Source organism: Hermetia illucens, chromosome 5 (genome assembly GCF_905115235.1).
Source record: "Hermetia illucens chromosome 5, iHerIll2.2.curated.20191125, whole genome shotgun sequence".
NCBI lineage: Eukaryota > Metazoa > Arthropoda > Insecta > Diptera > Stratiomyidae > Hermetia > Hermetia illucens.
The window spans coordinates 40,631,862-40,653,229 of NC_051853.1; the positions used below are offsets into that span (position 1 = coordinate 40,631,862).

Below are 21,368 nucleotides of genomic sequence, written 5' to 3' on the forward strand. Positions count from 1 at the left end.
TCTGCCCAATAAACCTTAAATGACGTTTAAAGTTCAGCTTGGAGTCGAAAGTTATTCGCACCGATGCAAATTTCAATCAGTACCAATACCAATTCCGTGTTGTGTTCGACAAGCTTCAACCTGAAGTATTCAAATCAAGACTTAAGCTCTACTTCGTCAGGGTAATTAGGTCATCTGCGAATCCAAAGGCAATGGCTTGCTTAGGTACTGGGAGACGTAGGACGCCATCATACATTATATTCTACAGCGGGGATCCAGAACAGACCCCTGCGGAACTCCTGCCATTATATCGTACGTCATCGACCCTTCGTCCAAATCGGAGATTATAGTCGAAGATTATATATAACATATAATTTGGCGTGTGTGGCGCGATGGGCGCCTCTATACTACGGTTCAAGCTGGCAGAATTGCACGCATTTCTGATGTCGAAAGTAACTAGTGCGCAGTATTCCCCTTTGTCAAAGGCTTTCTTGGCTTAGCCAAAAAACCACTTTTGTAACATCAAACACTGACCGAACTTTCCGGGAGTCAAACTGCCTATTTGATATATCAGCGCCACTATTAGTTATTAGAAATAGCCGATGATTGATTATCCGCTTGAGAATCTTGCCTTTTGTATTCACAAGGCATATAAATCCATAGGATAATGGTTCATCTATAGGCTTACCTGGCTTCAGGATCAATACAAGCTTTTGTAATCACCACTCTGCGTCTGTGAACACCTGTGTCAGCATGCCTGGTGCCATTCTAATTGCCAGTTTCAGCACCTTATTGCAAATTCGATCAAAACCGGCAGCTGCAGTATCCCGGACCCTTTTCACTGCGCCCAGAACTTCGTCTGTAGCTGCTGGAAGGATGCCTTGAGCGCTCATGGATATCATCTAGGGTGCATAATAGGAGGGGACCTATTTACTTTTTGTTGCCGACATATCCGACTTTTACGGACCTCACCGTGAGTCAGAATCAGTGTCATCTCTGTCAGTCAGTCACATGCACCTTTCTCAGTCATGTATGATATTAAATGGAAGGTCTAGATTAGTACTTTCGAAAGCTAACCTCAGTTCTGACATTTGGTGCAAAGGGAGGAGGGGTGTGACGGTTGGAAAGCGGTGATTTCTTTCACAGACCCATTCGCAGAAGCTACCAAACTAAAGAATCTGAAAAATCATCCCGAATACCCTCCGTGCCTTTTATGATCAAATGACAATAATAGAATATTACTATATTTTTAGTAATTGACTGCCAACCCCGCCAAAATTCATCCTAAAATCATGAAATTTTCCAATAATTACACTATAATATACCTAAAGCGTGATCCTTCTATGTTTGGTGGAAATCTCACTACTATTAACAAAGTTGTAATAAATCAAATTCTCAATTTTATTGGTTTTGCGATAATGGAAAAAAATCCATCCATACTTATATGGTTGCCATTCACGCGCCGTCGAACACGGTCCGCTGAAAAGCACTTCAACTCCTTCTAGGGTTTCCCGAGAACCCTACACACATCCTCCACTCTTCTGCGCCAAGTGCTTTTGGAACGCCCCATTCACCGGCCATCTTGGGAGATTTTGCTCCATTGCATGGCCATAGCCAGCAATGGAAGTGTCATCCCTCCTTACTATGTGAACTATCAAGTAATCCACGTATAACTGACGTATGCGCTGACCGAGTTCTTTGTTCGAAACGGTACCAAACCAGCGTAATTCGATGACACGTCACAAACAAGTCTTAACCAAGGCGTGGAGTTTTGAGTAATGGTGGGGCCACTTTCCATGAGCTATATATAGCAACACAAAAAACCTAGGCAAATAACGGTCTCAACTTGATCTTCCTATTAAAATAACTGCATTTCCAGATTTTAGACAAATAATGAACACAACGATGAATAGCTCAGCGGGAAGACCATCAAGCCCAGCGGCTTTACCTTGTTTGTGTCCACTGACGACCGAGATGATTTCTCTTTTGTTGGAGGAGCAGTTCGTATCCGAATATTAGGGATGTGATGTGGTTAACAACCGTGGTGAATTGTTCCTTCCACCTTTTCAGTTATTCGTAACCGTGGATGAGGAGTCACCCGTTAACGTCCCTCACACCGTAAGTAAGTTCTTTCCTATGCGGTATACAGTTCTGAAGTTATTGCGATCATCGGCAGCTTCTGCTTCCCTGATCAACGCAATAACCAATTCCCTTCTGTCACTTCCTGAGATTTCACACACTATCGGAGCTCGAGCGCGACACGCTCGCCATCAATCACAACTATCAAATTAACCTCCATCTCTTCCATTAATCGATAATTCCACACAAACCCTACATATGATTGCATTTTTTTCGCAGTCTCCTGTAGATCAACGTTCACTGATGATTACTTTGACCTCTTCTTCCTTTCCAAGAATTAAAAACTTAGTGTCTCGAAACGCGCGGACGTCTCTTTACCCATCGTTTTTAGAAAAGCACGTGGTCGATTTGGTTAAAGGTCTGGCCATTCGGTAATGGCCAAATCCGTTTGTGAATGCGAACATGTGAGTAGCTTGTCAAACTAATGGCCATACTTGCGGTGTACACAAAATCAACAAAGCGCTTTTTTCTCCGCTGCTAAAGGATTCTCGACGCTTCCCAGTAAATTTCGCAAGGTAGACGATCGGCTTGAACCTACAACTTCCAATTGAAACTTTTTATCCAATTCCTGATGTTGTTGAATAGAAATACGGGATACTTATCCGCCTCGTGGTGGCTTCCTTATGCTGCGAAAGTAGTGTTGTATGGGCATGCCCATCAATAGTCTGAGGGTTATACCCATCCTTAATAGCGGTGTCAATAATGTGCTGTCGTTCCTTATTGAAACCGTATTCCGAAAGAGGGTATGTGATCAGTCGGTAAATCATGCAATTATAGGTTGCCACTTTTAAGGAAAATTTATGATGTGAAGCTGCTGGTATCGATTGCTGCGTCGCTGTTGGCTTACAGTATATTTCGAACTCAAGCTTCCCATTAGAGTAAATGATATTCAGGTCTAAGAAAGATCGAGTATCATCCTTTTCTGCCTCGAGTGTAAACTCGATTTTATGGTGAATCTTGTTTATTGAGGAGACGACCTTGTCGATATCGTCTCTTCCAATCTGTATCCACCCACTGAACCGTGTACCACCGCATTACTAAATTTGGCATTAAAGTTCACAAGCAAAATTTTAATACCACGTCAAACCAACGAATCATAAAGCCGCTCTAGGTAGCTATAAAAATTATGCTTCCTTACTTCTTGGTTATCTTGAGCTACAATTTAAAAAATGTTGCATCTGTTCGCAGCCGGCACAATCGTTTCTTGGGGAACATCTTGTCAGTCCTATTATGAAAAATTTCATCAATTTTATCAAAGAGTTTCCTTTTGCCATAAAAATATAAATTGCTACTGCTTTAAATATTATAAAGGAATGATCGGAAATGTTTTCGCAGCCTTAAGTTCAAACTGCAAGGTTTACTGCTCACCTGAGGACGAGTGGCTCCTCTTAGGAATAGACGCACAGTGGTCAATCTCTTTAACATTCCTGTCATGAGAAAATATGTATAGAAGATTTCGTTTGAACGTTCTGTGTGGAACAAAACCCTATAAAAATCGGCTCGCTATGTATCTCTGTCTGTCAGACACACTTTTCCCGGAAATGGCTTCGCCTTCACCTTTTGAGAACCAGAGTTCTAGTAGGACAAATTTATTTGTTTCTCGTAAATTAAGCGGACTCTAAGTCATATGTAGGGCGTAGTACCAGATTGTTATGAACAGTTGACGCAGACTTAATGCAGACTAATTGCAGACTTTCAAAGTTGGTAGGCTTTCGGGAAGACAGGGCTCACTCTGGGACTAAGTTTGCAATATTTCTAAGCATTTTCTGGAGATATGATAGGCCTTGCTTTTCAATACTTTAAACGCCCAAGAGCTATTAATTGTACTCTTTTGATATTACCTATCACTCGATCGTAATAGCTATTGATATGTTTCAAGTTTTCGAAAACCTTCACATAAAATCAATAATATAAAATTTCAACGCTTCTGGCACCAGCTTTTAGAGCCTCAAACAAAAAAATTAAACTGGTCTAACTTTAGAGATTGTTAACGTCTACTGAGATGTTTGTAAAAATTAGTGCTTCATCATTCTAGGAATATTTATACAAATTTTATTGAAACAAAAAGAAGCATTGAATCAAGCTTATCTCATACATTGTAAGTTTTTATGTTGAACGAGTTTCAAGATTTTGAAGTGAATTTATTTTCAAAATTATGAGATGTTTGTGTGAACCGATTCTTATGAAATAATTGAATTTTGAATGCTCAGATCAAATGTGATTTCACTAACATGCTAGTGTGATTGTTTGATCTTCAAATAAAAGTCAAAAGGTTTTTGTTTTTCTTTTAATTTTTATTTTTCAATTTACGTTTGAGTTCTGATTCAACGAGTTTTTATTTAATTTTAATATATATTCTTTTTGATTTCCTCCCTAAAAACTGAATGTGTTTACGAATCTTTAGAGTCCTGCACCACCATCGATGACATCATCAACTGGTGCTGATGAAAATTTGAATCAACAACAACAGCAACAACAACAAAGTTAAATATGCAAATGTTTATAAATTGTTCATAATAAGATGATGGTTTATTAATTTTGAAAGCAACTATTGTTCCCCTTTGTGTTCTGACAGAAACTTACCTAGAAATACTTGTAATTTGAGATTGAAAAGTAAAATACTTTTCAAATCATGTTATAATTACAATTTTAAACCCTCGATGACGAATAATTCAAAGATGTTTTTAAAGTTATATGAGATGAAAACTATCGTAAATAGTAATGTTGATGAATGAAAAATGTCCTTCTAATGCAGTCATTCCTTCCAAATGTTCCGTCACTTTCAAATTCTGTTATTGTAAATTGATTTTCCACATGCTTATCGATTTCATTGGAGGTAGCAGTGAGGGGCCAAAGTTTTAATTTTCGTTGAAAAATACAAAAGAACATACAGACTATTTACCAAACCGCTCATCAAAGATCAAAAATCGCCTTTCAATGTGCCTGAGACATTTTTAAGTTTACAACAGCGGCCAACTACCATTCAGTTATGCTTATTCCCATATCGCAAAACTAGACTAAATTAGGCATATCTGCTGTAATCTAGCCCACTCATCCTACAAAATTTTCTTTCTCTCTTAATTAAAAAAAAAATCAAAAAATTAATTCACTGTAACCACACATCCTAAATCCTTTTCCATTACTTGGTCTATTGTTTCAATACTTCCTGGGTCAAAGTAGGTTACACTCTTCTACGAAACAGTAATAGATATATCGGGTTTGAAAAACCTGATAATTTTACCAAATTCATTTGAAGTGAATCGTTACTAACTCCACGCTTAGATAATTTTTATAACCAAATGGAATTAGCTTTCAATTTCACAAGTCCACCTAATTATCAAACACCGATATATCATTATAGTAATGTGCCTATTCAATCCAAACTATATTCCTGAAAATGAAAACCACCAAAATTTTGTACAAAAATCATCAAAAAAAATCTTAAATTTCATTTGTGAGTATTCAGTCATCGTTCCTTCAATTCAGTCTTTCGACCCACCCACAGATACAATTTCTTAATCGGCCAGAGGAGAAGAAAATATTAAAATCGTAACAAGATGGTCGTAAAGTAAAAAAATAATAACGCGCTTGCCTATTGTAGTTCAATTCAAGTTATTATTGCTTATTTTTGTAATATTTGTATTATTGATTGAATTTGTTGGATATTTAGACGCATTAGATTTTGCACAGCGCTGTAGTTGCGAAGAATAAATATGCAAAGTAAATTTGAAAGCTGGAATTTTATAAGAAAATCATTCTCAATTGGATTTTAATATATTGTTAAGCATATTTAACAACTTACAAATGCTTAATGCAAAATAATTTTCTAAAGAAAGTAAAAATAGCGAAATAAATAATGAAAGTAATGTAGATTATTAAATCAATTCAATATTGTAATCACCGATTTTTGCAATTTCAATATTGTATCTTAGTGTTATTTTTTTCTATTATTAATAACCGCCAAAGGTTTTGTATCATTGCTGTATGCGTTATAATCATGAACACATAATATCCTGAATATATACAATACATTATTCTGGCAACAATAAAAACATCCCGCAACATAGTACTGAATGAATTGCAAAATATAACTGGACATTGATAATCGTCAAAAGATTAAAATAGAAAATATAATGAATATGATTAGGACACGATAATAACAATAAGTTTTGTAGCAATTTATATACATTTACGTACACTTATTAAATTTGACAAAGATTTTTTTCTTTATTTAGATATTTAAATTTTAAGACAACTATACATAAAATATTATTTATATACGAAAGGGCAACAACAGAAACAGACATAATACATTATTGAAAAATAAAAAAATCTATGTTTATGAAATTCGTACATTTATTGTTTGAATTACGCTTGCTTATCCCACTATCTCTTAGCTTTAGACTTTATCCGTACTTGCACAGTAGTGAGCGCTGAGTTGGATACAAAAGATGCACTCAGGATAATCAGTCACATAATAACAGCAACAGCGCCCTTAACATTCAGCAATTTTCGAAAATAAAAATTTTAAAGTATAGCATGTCATCCTATTGCAATCTGGAATAATTTGCGGAAGAAAATCTTCAAAATAATTTCTATTATTCAAAAACTTTCTATTATTCAAAAACTTTTTAACGTTGTTTTAAATGTAAGGTTGATATTTATGGTAGTTAAAGATGAAATAGTAGGTCAAAAGACCATCGTAGGCGGCCAAGGGGGCAAAACAATTCCAAAACAACCTAAAAAGTTGGCCTAATTAACTGTGAAAGTCCGCCCGCAAATACTAAAGCTCCACTGAAGTTACCCGCAACATTCGAATTATAAAAGGGAGCGCATAACATCTGCGAGCCGCTTCGGTCACGCTGCTCCCAGGGCAAAGGTGAGGTAGCGCAAGAAGAGTTGTCTCTTCCCCGGTAAGAAACCGTAGCCATTTTCGTCCCTCTTTTAATTTTGGAAACTTGGGTGTTAAACCTAAAAAGAGGAGTCCGTGGACCATCAAGAGTGGGAGTAAGTTGCTCTCCATTTGTTCCGGTCCGCCATCAAGTCGATGTGGATTTAGAACTCCTCAATCCCTAAAAAAAATAAATTTGATTGTTAAATCTTGGCTTCGTTCCAGGCTCCAGCATTTTTTTCAATAGGCATTCCAGGAGAATGATTTAGCCACTGAAAAAAACGCTGAAGCCTGGAACGAAGCAAAGATTTAATAATCATGGTGTTCACGATGGGCTTCTCCATTTGGAGTGCACTGATGAGGCTGCCTTAAAGTGGCAATCGTCCCTCTGACATTTGGACGAAACTCTCACGACAGCAGTCAGAACTGAGGCTGCAGCTTGCGCATACGTTTTCTTCCTTCCCGCCTTCGTATCCTATGGGAGGGATCAGCTTCATTGAGATTTCTCTCACTGATTTGATCACCATCCGGCACACCGGTCCTAGTCCCTGGGGGACGCGTGGATGTTGGCCCTGGTGCGAAGCACAATAAAGCGATGTGTTGGTCTTACGCTTCTTGCATACCTTACCGTTGACAGAAAAGTCTGGTGCGTCCAGTGTGGGTCTCACCAGGGTTACCACTTTATCCCCACCTTCCGCCAGCCGTACAGCCACAGTCCATATCCTCATTCCCAAGGTGCTTCATCTTCTTTCGCAGTGCCTTATACTACCGCCCGCTTGAGGTCTTCACAGGTTCACGGTCTGGGGCCGCTTGATCCATTTCCACATATCTGTAGCTTCCCTTTCTTCTGCTCCTCCCGGTAAGGGTGAAGGAAAGGCTCTGACAGGCAGAATTCAACCCGTTGTCCGTCCCTGTTTAGTGGCTTAAGTTCCCTTCTGCCTAGCCTTCCTCTTCCGTTGCGGGTAGATTTGGGCTGTGGAACCGCGAATGGCCGGCCGTAATCGGATTTTCAGTTTCTCGCAAGTTGAGAGTTTCTGTACTTTCCTTTCTGGCTAGCTCCGCCGTAGGCACTAAATGCAAGTTTTCCATTGAGTCGGACTTTTATCCATAGGGGGCATGAATGTGGTGAGGCAACTAAAATTAGCGCCTCAGCCGCGACATGATTGCTCATGGTCGCGGGTGGATTCGAAATCTGTGATTTCTTACCACTTTAAGTTTAAATGTCTAGTTTCCATATTCACTTTTGGACACCCCTAGGGTAGTAGTAAACTACTAAAGGCTCCCCCATCACGACAAAGTGGTGTCTGAAGAGAGAACCATACCGGAACCTAAAATACAAACAAGGGGAATATCTCGTGAACCTATCAGATAGCACGCGCGAACCGAAACTGAAAATATGAAAAATTTCCCCTAGACCACGCATGTAGAGCCGTAAAACTAGTGACTCAAGTGAGGCAATCGAGAATATGATTCTACGACGCATCGCATCCTCAATTGATGCTTAGCCTGTCTCAGATCTTCAAGGGCCACGGCCTTTGGAGTTTCCTTCCATTCTTAATATTCCCAGGCCATAAAAATTGGTGTGGATCCTACGGGAGTAAGGAAGGAGAAGAAGAAGTGTTCAAATTCGGGATTTAACATTTCATCTTATCTACTTCATTAGCAACGCATTGAAAAATGTATTAAAAAAGAAGTAGGGTAAAATTAAGAAACTAAAAGTAAAATAAAAAGTAGGGAAATAGGATAAACAACTAAAGGTAAAATAAAAAAAAAAATAATGACCACAGAAATAGAAATTCCAAATAAATGAGAAATAAGGTTCCAGGTTAAAGGCAGGAAGGTTAATTTTTTTAAAATGGAACCAGTGGAAATCTCTTTCTCTTAAGTGCTAGTGTGTGATAATATATAGGTAAAATACCCTTTTCTCCAAGATAAATCTGTTAATATTGCTTTAGCAAGAATAGTTCCTTCGTATAGCACGGAAGCGCTTCTTCAAGCCCATTCGATGAAAGCCAGCTCTTCAACCATATTGTTAATACCACTTTTCCAATTCGCAGGACATAATTCATCGAATTTGTCAGGGAAGTGGAATGCTGGAACTGATACTGAGTCGAGAGAATAGGCTTCTTCATCGAAACGTTATATTTGCGAGATATTGACAGGAACTTATTTGCATACCGCGGGATGTCTAATTTGCATCGAATTCGCGTAAGAAATCAAGTGTACAACCAACATTTCAATGGTTTCTTGTACTTAACAACAATGTATGGCAAAGCATCCCAACTTCCTAAAACTGCTGGTGATTTTAAAAGGTCCCCACGGCTTTCATCTAGCCTTGCACATGCATAGGTCACAGTCAGTAGTTATATCAATTTTATCAGAATACTGAATTCTTTGGAAGTCGTGCAAAGTTTTATTTAGGCTATGGTATATAGGCAGCCTTGAAGTCTATCGAAAAGTAGTGTAACTGATATGTAGTGTAACTCCATATTCCAGAAATTCCTTCAATAACCGCAGGATTTGGGAATGAAGTCCCTTTAGTAAGAACCAAAAATTTTTTGATTGTGTAGGACTTTTACTTAAACCAAGTAAAAACCTTTTCTTCCACGCCCGGTATTCTAAATGTTGATAAATTCAATTTTGGCAATATCATCATATATATGGCTTCAACCTGCTGACTTGTTGGTAAAACTACCACGCCTGGTGCGATAGCTACTGTGCAGATAACAAGAAACACGAACCTTCGATTATTTAACTTATGTGACAAATCAAAGTAATTCTGCTATGTCATAGCGAAACGTCGCTTGCTTAGAATTCCATTATACATATGTGAAAGAAACACAAGTATTCATCAACAATTACTTAAGAACAATAGGCAGGATATTCTGGTTAAGAGAATAGCAAATCTAGAGCTATGGAAAGACTCAAAAGAGGGACCGAAAGCAGTTCAAATTAGCAGAACCTAATGCACATAAAGACCAGCAAGCAACAATGTGAGGTACTGGCTACGAGAGGTTAAAGATATATGGCCAGGTCCACTATGGAAAACAGCAATGAATGAATGACAGTCAAAAATAGGTAGGAACAATTTTGTAGAAATTCCTACGGTAATACAGGACAACTAGAAGCGAAACATATGCAGTACCCGCTAATGTTCCATCTTTATTTAGGTCGAGGATAATAATTGATAATAATAACAATAAATAATTGATAATAATCATCAATATATTCTGAAAATAAAAAAAGTAGACTTGCCTTTATCGGCCTGGGTCCGCACATACAATACATCGATTCAAAATAATTTGCCATGTCGGTATTACAAGTATGAAAAAACGATCCCATTTTAAATTTAGCTTAAAGGACCTCTTCCACTAGCTACAACACGACACGAGACGCTATGGTGGCTATTAGAAACCCCACAGCCAAAGACGCAATACAAAAACCTTTTGAAGCCACTCTGGCACTGACGGCGACTGAAATCGATAAAATATTGCTTAGTGTATTAGCAAAAATTAAATATTTAAAACGCTATTAATATGAAGTGTCTACATCTAATTCAGACAAATGTCTGTCTCAGGTTTATTCATATTTGATAAGTATTGGTATAAACGAGTACTTTATGAGTACGCCCATCATTCCGGTAAAAGCATTTTCAAACGTACTTGCTTCCACCCATTCTGATTAGGTATCAAAAGATAGAGAAAAAAGAAATATCGAAAGATTACCAAAGGTTATATTTTCCTTCAACATTTACCCCATGGTGTCGTTTAAAATAATAAAAACTTGTTTTTCCTAGTGGCTAGTGTTGATTTATATTTTGCAAATACTAAAAAGTCCGAAATATTGGTATTCGCAAAATATAAATCAACACTAGCCAATAGGAAAAACAAGTTTTTATTATTTTAAATAATTTAATCGCTAGAAAATAAGTCTTGGAATAAACTATTTACTTCATAAAGTATTTACTTTTATATAAAAAAATTAAAAAGTCATCCATTCCTAAAATCTACAGGATAGAATTGTTTCACCTGTGTGTGATAGTCATAATTTCCTATCAGAAATAATAGATTAATCATTTTATATTCAGCCAACACAAGTCACAAAAAGAAAATTGAATTCATTTAAATATATGAAATTTTGAATTTTGGGAAGTAACAAAATATTTTTAAAATAGATTTACTCAAAAATATAGTTATTTTTTTTAATTTTCCAGAGATAAGGAATTCATATCCTCAAAATCTCGTACCGGACTAAGAATTTTGAATGTTGAAAGTATCCAACGCTCTTCTGGTGGAAACAAAATAATTCTTATTTTCTAAGAAATTAATTGGATTTTTTTCTGTATTTTACTAGTTTTTTTTTACATTTATTATTGAAAGAATCACTTCAAATTCTTTATTTGTAGTATTGCTTCGGTAATCAATATCCCCCAGACTTTATCACAAATCTTCTCACAAAATTACAATTTTATTCAAGCCTATAGTGTCATTGCGTAAATTGGATTAATAAAATGGGTAATTATTGTAGAATTGTAGTTAAGTTTCATTAGACGATATAAAAATTTATCTTTTGAGATTCACTAAATGAGCTTTACGAATGTTACTCTAATATGCGCTATGAATAATGATTTTATATTTTTAGTACTGGCGGACACCCTCAATGGTGAGAACATCTACGTTAACATCGTCAATGTCTTTACCAGCTGAATGCATCGTCCTTTCTGTATCGACTCCATCATTGACGTTTGAAAGACCAAAGAGTTCCAGGCCGAAATCAGCTCGTAATGGTCGAGCCATACACCCTAAACCTTTCCGACTCTTCTAAGCGCACCATTGCCAGACGAACGGACTTTGTTATAAAAACTTAGTTTCCCAGAAATTTTGGTGGTTATAATGTTAAAGACGACAACTGTACCGAACATTGTGGACCAATTAAGTTTAACTGCAATATTTAGTATCTTCATAATTGTATCAGCACTTACAGTGTAAATTTCACAATTCATTTATTAGTCGACTTAGTGTCTAGATAATTTCACTGGAAAATAATATTATCGAAATTTTAACACTTCTAAAAAAATACTAATAACTGTACACGAGTAGAAAATATTTATTGCGTAACCCTATCGACGCTGAAATGTACATTACATATGGTAAAACGAAGAATGTTTCCTCCCTATATGTATCCGTACCAGTTCTCGATGTCTAAACAATTCAAATGACAATACGTTTTGCGGACATAGTACATGAACGTATAGTCCACGGGTCAACCAACAGAGAGTTGGGAAAGGGTAATTCCCCCTGACCCGGAATTGTCTCAGAGGACCCGGGAATAGAGTTTTCAACCAAATGAGGCTGACTGTGCAATTCTAGACGGGTCAGTATGATTTTCACCTCGGACCCAGATTTTCTCCCTACGACCCCGATAGTGTATAGATATGAATTGCTTAGAATTAGTTATGAAACATAAATTTCCCTTGCCTTGTTTTGAAGTGTTCCGAAAAAGACCGGTTAAAACGGACTACACTTTTCCCCTTATGCTCAATAATTCATTGATATTATATAATTGTATGAAATCTTAAAAGATAACGCTTTCTCAAAACAACGCAAGAGGAATAGGTGATCATAATTTGAACAGAAGTTCAACAAATGTTAGATCGTAAGTAGGGCTACCAAGTGACACCAGGGTAAGACTCCCTTTAAAACAGTCTCGGATTTGGAGATGTCGTCACCGACGTTCCCTCCATAGAAAATTTCAACAGTTACCATTTACCCAAATAAAATTATTAGACCCCTGGAATAAACATTTACATACCTGCCTGAAAGTATCAAATGTTTATCCACTAAAACCAGCTCTCGATAATCTACGACTAATATTTTCCCCATCCAGAAGCTTCCTTTTAATAATTCATGTTCAAACTTTTGGGAGAAAGTACGTGTGATCAACCTCAGCATATTAGTAGACGTTACTGTCTAGTTATTCCTTATAAGCTTTAGCGGTTTGGCAGTTTGTTCTTTATGAAAATAAGTCATTCATCTGCTTTCCATTCAGTCATCTTGACAGACTTGTAATATCCGTCAATTTTTGGACTTCACATGGAGACATAATAATTCTTCTTTTCCTTTAGCCTTTGCCCCGTTCAGAAGCGGGGTTAGTTCGTCGTGATCGGTTGCGCCATTTTGTTCTATCAAAGGCATGATCTTGGCCCAGGCTTTTGAGTCCCCATCTAGCGCCTCTTTCGCATTTTTTTCACAATAGGTGCAACTCCATATCGATGGCGGATACCCTCATTTCCCTCATTTTACCGCAAGACGACGTTCGTTGTTTTTTATAGTCGGCTAACACTCAGAACCGTAGAGGGCAACAGGACAGACCACATTGTGATAAATTTTTTTAAAGTTGAGACGTTCGTTAATATGTCCATCACACACAATACCTGTTGAGGAACTCTAGATCATGCAGGTTGCGCTAATGCGTGAAGCATAACGCCGGTTTCCATTGGCTGATATTGATCCGGGATCCGGGATATTTAAATCGCTCAGTTCTGGGCAAGTCAATGCCATTGACAGTTATTGTGCCTGCTTCATGGGGATCGGTCGTCAAAAATTCTATTTTATTCAGATTCAATCTGAAACCGTGTTACGTGAGGCGATGATTCCATTTTTGGACAAGGTGCTCGAGATCATTTGCTAGGACGCTAGGAAAACATCTTCTACATAAAGCAGTGTATAGGGCGCTGGAGTCCCGTGTGACAATGTTCTTAACCAGAATAAAGAGGAGTGGGGAGAGGACGATTCCTTGATAAACATCGACAGAGATATGAAGCAGTTTTGATACACCCCCATACTTCAAATTTTACATTTCGAATCATGGTGGAGCAACTGAACACAGTGATACAGTTCCTCTGGCACTAAGTGTTGTCGTAGAGCTTATTAGATGAGTTCATATGGCACACAGTTTAACGCTTTCTCCAGATCCAGAAATGCAATGTAGATGATGTTTTTCACGGTGTTCCATTAGTAACCACGTAGTGTGTATTGCATCAGTAGCTAGTTCCGCAGTTCTTGACCAACCCGGTTTGATTCACGGTTCACGTTCAAAAATCTTCATGGTGCGGACAGCCACTGGATCGGTAATTTGAACATTCTGTTGGACTACCTTTCTTTTGCGATGTTGGAACTATGGTACTTTCTTGCCAGTCAGATGTTCTATCTTCTTTAATAACCCAATTGAATTCACTGAACCATAGCGTTGGATCCCAGCTCTTCGGAGGATGAACAATTTCTTCAGTTGAAATCTTCTCGAAATATTCTCGCCATTTATCCGTTGACGCTCGTCGGTCGGTAAGCAAAGTACCATTCTTGTCATTAATGCAACAGAAGTATTCGATATCCTGTATGCGTTAGTGTCGGCTTTTGACAAATTGATACAGATCTCTCTCCCCATCCCGAGTGTTCAATTTATCGTAAAGGTCTTTGTAATGGACCGCTCAGGTAGCAGTGATCGCTTGCTTTGCTCCCGGTTGGCATTCTTGAAAGTTTGCCAATCGTCGAGAAACTTGTGGTAGAGGCATTTCTTTTCACGGACCATCTTCTAAACATCGTCATTTCAAAGCCAAGCATCTCGGTTGATGAACCGCTTACCTAGCTTGGTGACCCTGAGGATTTCATGGGTGCTTGGTACGACGATTCTTCTAGATTCGTAATGGTTAGTAATCGCGTAAGTGAGATCATTTCATTCTATGACACAGTTGTGTGCCGTACATCCATATGGGTTTCAGAATCTGTTGACAAATTAAGTATCTATTGCCGATGGTGAGCTGGGAATTCTTTTGCAACAACTGGTACCTCTGTCGGTATCTAACATTTAACTCTTCCTTCTTTTTCGAAATCTGCCAGTTGAACGAGTTTCATACCTGTGTCCATTCATCGTGACTTTGGCTGAATTCACTTTGCGTTGGTGTTGCTTCCTCAGTATCCTTTCCAGTAGTAGAGTTAGAAGTGTCATCCGCAAATGTGTCCATTTTAGCTTCCTCACTAGAAACCCGGTCTATCACTAGCATACAACAGAAACAGTATTGAACCATGACACGGGCCCACGATACATCAACAGTCATTTTTTCCAACCAATCTCGAGAAATTTGTCTATCCTGACATCACACCCTTTCGAATGCCTGAGCACCATTGGGTATAATGTCTGAGCACACTTGCTTGTTTTCTACCGCATTTTCAATCAGAGTCGTGATCCTGAATACCAGAATCCAGATGACAGCTTGCATCGACTCACAATAGTTTACTTTAATCTCTTCAGAGGTAGCCTTCAAATAACTTCGCGGTAGTTGCGAGAAGGGATATTGTTCGATACGATTACTTTGGGTATTTTCAATTTTTGGCAATTCTTTCAATATTCTTCCTATAATGAGCTAGGAGCCAAGATCTTTATTAAGAAGCATATTTGTTTTATTTGAAATAATAAAAACTTGTTGTTTCTTTTTCGTTGGTGTGAATGTTTATTCTTGCAAATACCGATATTTCGGGAACAAACAAGTTGAACTTGTTAGCACTGATGAAGGAAACAAGTGGTTTCCGAAATATCGGTATTTGCAAGAATAATCATTCACACCAACGAAAAAGAAAAAACAAGTTTTTATTATTTCAAATAATTAATCGTTGGAAACACCGCATAATTTCACTCAGATATTTGTTTTAGTTTCTATCCTCAGAGAGTCTAAAACAGCTTTTAGACAATGTATTGGGTAATGGTCATTTTTTTGGGCTGGGGTTAGGCATGTAGTCTCTTGTGTGTTAAGAAACTGGAAAGTTCTTTCTAAATTCTTCGCGAAAAGATCTGCCTTATCTTTGGAAAACGAATCCAGTTCCCTTTTTGCTTTTTAATAGGTATATTTCTATATTAACCTTTGCAGAACAGTCAGTATTTTTCTCTATTTTGTCTATTTCCAAGCTGCCTTGTAGATCCTCCTCTAGCTTGCTTAGTGGGAGTAAAATCCAGGGGTTTTGGTATTGGTACATCTCGTAAGGTGGCTTTCCGGAATAAGGCAAATGTAAATCCTGACGAGAGAGGATGGAAGGGGAGGATTTTCCCTGCGCCCGGAATAAAAATTCCAATGAAAAAAGGAATAATAGGGGCATTTGGCAGTTTCAAGTGAGTTACTCTCCTCTATATGATTAACTTTGGCAAAATTTTATATGTGTATTGATAGTTGTTTCTACACAAATAAATGAATTTAAAACTTATAATATATTATTCGAAAATATCATAATCCCTTTTTGGCAGAAGAAACTGTTTATAACTTGTATGTTAGTAGCCATTGCAATCGTTAGTGATTTAGACAACATATCTGTTTTATATATACGAGATATCAAACAACACATTTAATAAAAAAATATATATGTATTAATGTTATCAACAAATCTTTCACCTTGTAATAAAGAACATACAAAGCGTCAGTTTTATTCTAATTCGTTATTTCGTTTAAAGATGTTATCTGTTCTGTTGTGTCCATGGCATCACAGCGGGTGTATAATTTCGTTGCTTTGCCCTGTGTCGAGCTGACGAGAGATTTATTTGCTGGTATGTGGATTTTTCCTTTTCCTAAATAGCTCCCTTCAACACCTCCATTACACCCCTTTCAAAGTTCTACTTTCCATCCGGACATTCATTTATTTCAAAATATTAATTTAAAAATGATTATTATTATTTTCTTTCTCACAATTTTATTCAAAAAACCCTCTGACCTTTTAACTTGCTCAAAGCCCTAAAATCCATCCAAATATCATCATCAACAGCGGCGCAACCGGTATCCGGTCTAGGCTTACCTTAATAAGGAACTCCATACATCCCGGTTTTGCGCCGAGGTCCACCAATTCGATATGCCTAAAAGCTATCTGGCATCCTGACCTACGCCATCGTTCCATCTTAGGCAGGGTCTGCCTCATCTTCTTTTTCTACCATAGATATTGAGCCGGATTTTATCCACAATCTGACGGTCATCGTATCGCTCATAGATTTCGTCATGGGGTAGGCTACGGAATCGTCCATCCTCATGTAGGGGACCAACGATTTTCCGAGGATTCTTCTCTTGAACGCGGCCAAGAGTTCGCAATTCTTCTCGGTCATAAACCTGATGATGCTATATATTAGGAAAATGGTTATGCATGCAAGTGATGCTGCAGAATTTTCGTTGTGATTGGAGAAGCACAGCTGACGATTGGGACTTTTCTAAGTTTTTTTTTTTTTTTTAATTAGAAACAAATGTAAAAGCAAATTGGTATCTGTCTTGTCTTTTCAAATTTTGAAAATCGGGAATTTAGAGGGGGAGATACCTGTAACCGCTCCAAGAAACTTCGATTTTTTTCACCTAAATATGTTTATGATCTTCCGTGTAATAAAGGCTGAAAATTTCAAATCGAAATTCAAAGTAATTTCCAACCATATAAGCTTCGAAGTGTCCATGTCTCTATTGGAAAAAGGGTACCGACCTTCTCATAATTTTTCACATTCTGATTTGTTTTGATCGATTAATTATTATAATATATACCGGTACAATTAGTGCAGGTATATACCGATCGACTTTTACGTTGAAGGATTGCAGTATAGGACGGGATCGCTAAATGGGTGTAAGTCGTTATAATTATCAATTTTTTGTTATAGAAACTTTAAACGCTGTTTTTTAAGTTGTTCAAAAATTACTTCTTTTGGCGTTTTCCACACACTCTTTATACACTAGTACGTTCTAGTTAAACCTAAAAAAATCCAAATATTGATAAAAGAAATTATTTTTTCAGAGCATAAAAGTCTCAATTTTTACTGAAAATTCACACTGTTTTGTTAAAAGCTTAAAATTTTTAATGAATTTTAAAAGTGTTTAACATTTTATTAGCTTAACAAAAAACTATAGATGTGTTTAAATGATTGTGATTTTAGTATTTTTTCAGATGAGAATTAAGAACCGATTGGGCATTTTGATTGCGACGTCCTTGAAACAAATGTAAATATTACCGCCATTTTGTATTTTTAAGAGTGAAACAACAAATATATATTTCATTTAAATATGCCTATTATTTAAAAACTGCAAACATACTATTTCTATAAAAAACCTCCCCTTAAAAAGAGATGTGAAGTTGGAATATTCCTAATAGTTGGGTTGAAAATTTCGTAGGCTAACATGCAGGTGGCGCTACTAGTATTAAATCCATGTGATTTTTAATTAACCCTAATCTTCAAAAGATAGCTGCGGGATGGAGCATTTTGAGTGAAGCAACTTTTGTTAGTTTGAAGAAACTAGATAAAAATAGATAAAAAAAAAACAAATACTATTGAAGCCAAGTCTTGACTTGACGAACATTATTCGGACTTAGCACTAGGAAAAGCAGTCGTAAAAAAGTAATTTGCTAAGCTTAAACGAGGCCAAATGATCACCGGAGACTATCTACATAGTGGACGCTCCGAAAGGTTGTTACCGACGAAAATATCAAAAAAATCTACAAAATAATTTCGGATAACCGCAAAATGAAGTTGATCGAGATAGCCGGGGCTTAAAAGATTTTAAAGGACATATCGTGCATGAATATTTGGGTATGCGAAAGATCTGTACAAAGTGGGTGTCGCATGAGCTCATAATCCACTAAAAACAACAACAAGTTGACGATTCTGAGCTCAAACGCTGCTTCCTCCATAAAAAAACCCGAATTTATGCGTCAATATGTGACAATAGACGAAACATGGCTCCATTATTATACACACGAAACAAAGCGATCGTCATCTGAGTGGACTGCACGTGGTGAACCGACTCCAAAGCGTGTAATCGAGGTTTGTCAATTTCAGCAGCTTACACCATCTTGTCATTGGTAGCACATTGTTCCAGCACAGAGCTTGCCATAAGATCAGTTTCAACCAACCGCCGCAGCACGAGCAATCAGATTCACAATTAGATACTAGACAGTTACCACACTCCCCCTTGTCCCTCAGGAGGGAAAATCAGTGCGAGTACGCACGATTTCAAATTGTTTTGCCCTTGAGCATGAGTGAGATGTAACGAAAATCCGATCAGCTGTGTTTGACATACCGCTCGGACTTGCCAATATATTGGTGAGACCGGCAAATATTTACTTATACATAAGTGAATACTGAAACAATTTTTTGCTATATGGGTGAGCACGGCAGTAGTACCAAAATAGCAAAAGCTCACCGATATCTCTCTGACCAATACGATTTGACGAAAATTATGCCTTTTCCTCGTTTAGCGTCTCTGATGTGTTCAGATAAGCTTCTGCAGCGCATTCGCAAGTCGGGTCATTTTAGTGTGGGTACTGCCTATAGTAGATCTACTGTGATTAGATTGACCACTATCAAAAATGGTCTTTTCTCGGGTGCTACAAAAGTCGTCGATCACGCCGCCCTGAAGTTCCTACTCTCCAGATATACTATTTCCACTCGTATGGAAATCTAAGGAATCCGAGACCGATATCAATACACTGGAGATCATTTTGGAATAATAGTGGTTTAGATTTTCGCTTCACCTGCTCTTTATCAATTGATCGAGAATGCTTTCGACATCAATGCGAGACATTACGGGGCAGCTAATAGCTATTATCAAAGCGATGATTCAAAATGTTATGTGCTGCGTCGGGGTAAAATTTTAGTAGCATTTTAGGTCCAAAGCGAAGTTTTGTCACGGATGTAATTTTTTTCTTGTTATCAGTGACATTCTTAATGCTGCTCTGTCCGAATAACGTGGAGAAATTTCTCATTAAATTTAATGAACCATAACATCTTTCCTCAAACACCTCGACCATGCTGATGACATCTATTTGATCTTCTACGGGTGGTAGACCTTGACCAAATGGCTCTCGGCTAAAATGATGTTGTGTCTGTTGTTTCTGCCAAAGATTGGAATAAATATAAACTTTTCCACCTAAAATTTGGGAGTGTGATTAGATCCGGATAGCTGAGTGGTTGGAGCACAAGGATTTCGCACGGAATGTCGCGGTTCAAATCTCGCTGATGGCAGTGGAATTTGTACCATGACTTGGCGTCAAATACCAGTTGACTCAGTTGGGAATGAATACCTCGGTCAGATCAGGATAATAATCTCGAACAAACGCCATGCTGATCACTTTGCCTCCTATAGGGTACTATAATCCTATAGTATCTAGGCCCTGACCCAATTGAATTTTTGCCCCAACGACTATTATTATTAATTAGATCAGACTCAACTCTAACTGCGTTCATTACAGAAAAAACCGACGAATTAGATCCATTAATCTACACAGGTTTTGTTTCCGCAGCGATGATTGATTCGGATGTCCTTGCTGTTTCAAAAATGGCATATTGAATAATAAAACCAGATTTTACCAAAAAAAGTTTTTCTATGTTAACCTTTGAACTTTTTACCGCATTTTTCATAATTTGTGGAATTTTAAAGATTTTGAAATTTACCTAGTTACGCGCAGTTCTGTTTCTTAGGGTTGTGCTAAAGGTTTAAAAAATCGAAAAAGGTATATAATATTTTTTATTTAGAAGTGCTTAAGGAATCGCGGGCCAAAAGTGTGGAAACAAATTAAATTCCAGAATAAAACTCCAATCAGAAATCACAATTATTTGTTTTAAAATGTCACTTGGCAGGGTAATAATGCTTACGTATAAACAAAAACAGTAACTTTAAATTCATTTTTTTTTTCATCAAATTTTGGCTTCGGAATCCCCTCGTTTATGTTTCATCACTTTCCCACAAATTTTAGAGATCCTGTTTCTAAGTAATCATGTCTAGAACTTTTTCTAGCCGCTTTGTAACAATGTCTTGCACTTCGGTCAAATTCATCCCAAGCAAGTGCGATGGGAAAGACATCTGGTAATTTTCATGATGTTGTGTCCATGCAAAGTTCTCAAATATCCTTCTTTTTCAGTATTCCCTCGTTACTGGTTAAATAGCCAGACTTTCTACTACGAAAGTATCCTAAACCAAGACACTGCCTCCTCCGAGCTTTATAATCGGCGCAGTACAGTAAGATCTAACGCCCTTTCTTCTTTTGAACGATTAACAAACACTTTCCTATTGGAACCAAATATTTAGAAATGCAACCTCTTAAACGAGTGGAGAGTAAACGCTTTTTAATCGTAGTTACTAAAAATGGTTTCCCACGCGTTTCATTTAATGCAGTAGTGATTTCAGGAACAGTTAAAAGTCGGTTACGTTTAAATATAACTGTAATAAACATGTCCTCTTTTTTATTGTAGCTTTTCTTCGGCTATATCCTTCTTTGTTGACATTAGCCTCGGTATTTCGTTTCTTTGAAAGGGTATAATGTACACCTTGCAATTCGTGCTTTCGTTTGGGTATTAT

General features: G+C 37.4%; 1 protein-coding gene across 7 annotated transcripts in view; it reads left to right on the forward strand.

The window, feature by feature from the left end:
* Positions 1-13,293, forward strand: part of LOC119658471 (microtubule-associated protein tau) — a 53,307-nt gene extending 40,014 nt beyond the window's left edge. For 3 of the 7 annotated variants that reach the window (XM_038065893.1, XM_038065895.1, XM_038065894.1), the window contains one exon: positions 11,651-13,293. In XM_038065893.1, coding sequence (XP_037921821.1) covers positions 11,651-11,833 — 183 coding nt within the window. In that variant the 3' untranslated portion in view covers positions 11,834-13,293. Of the gene's footprint in view, positions 1-4,153; positions 4,495-4,522; positions 6,472-11,650 lie in introns of those variants that run through there. The other 4 variants (XM_038065896.1, XM_038065900.1, XM_038065897.1 and 1 more) reach the window with 2 other exon arrangements.
* The last annotated feature ends 8,075 nt before the right edge of the window (positions 13,294-21,368 follow it).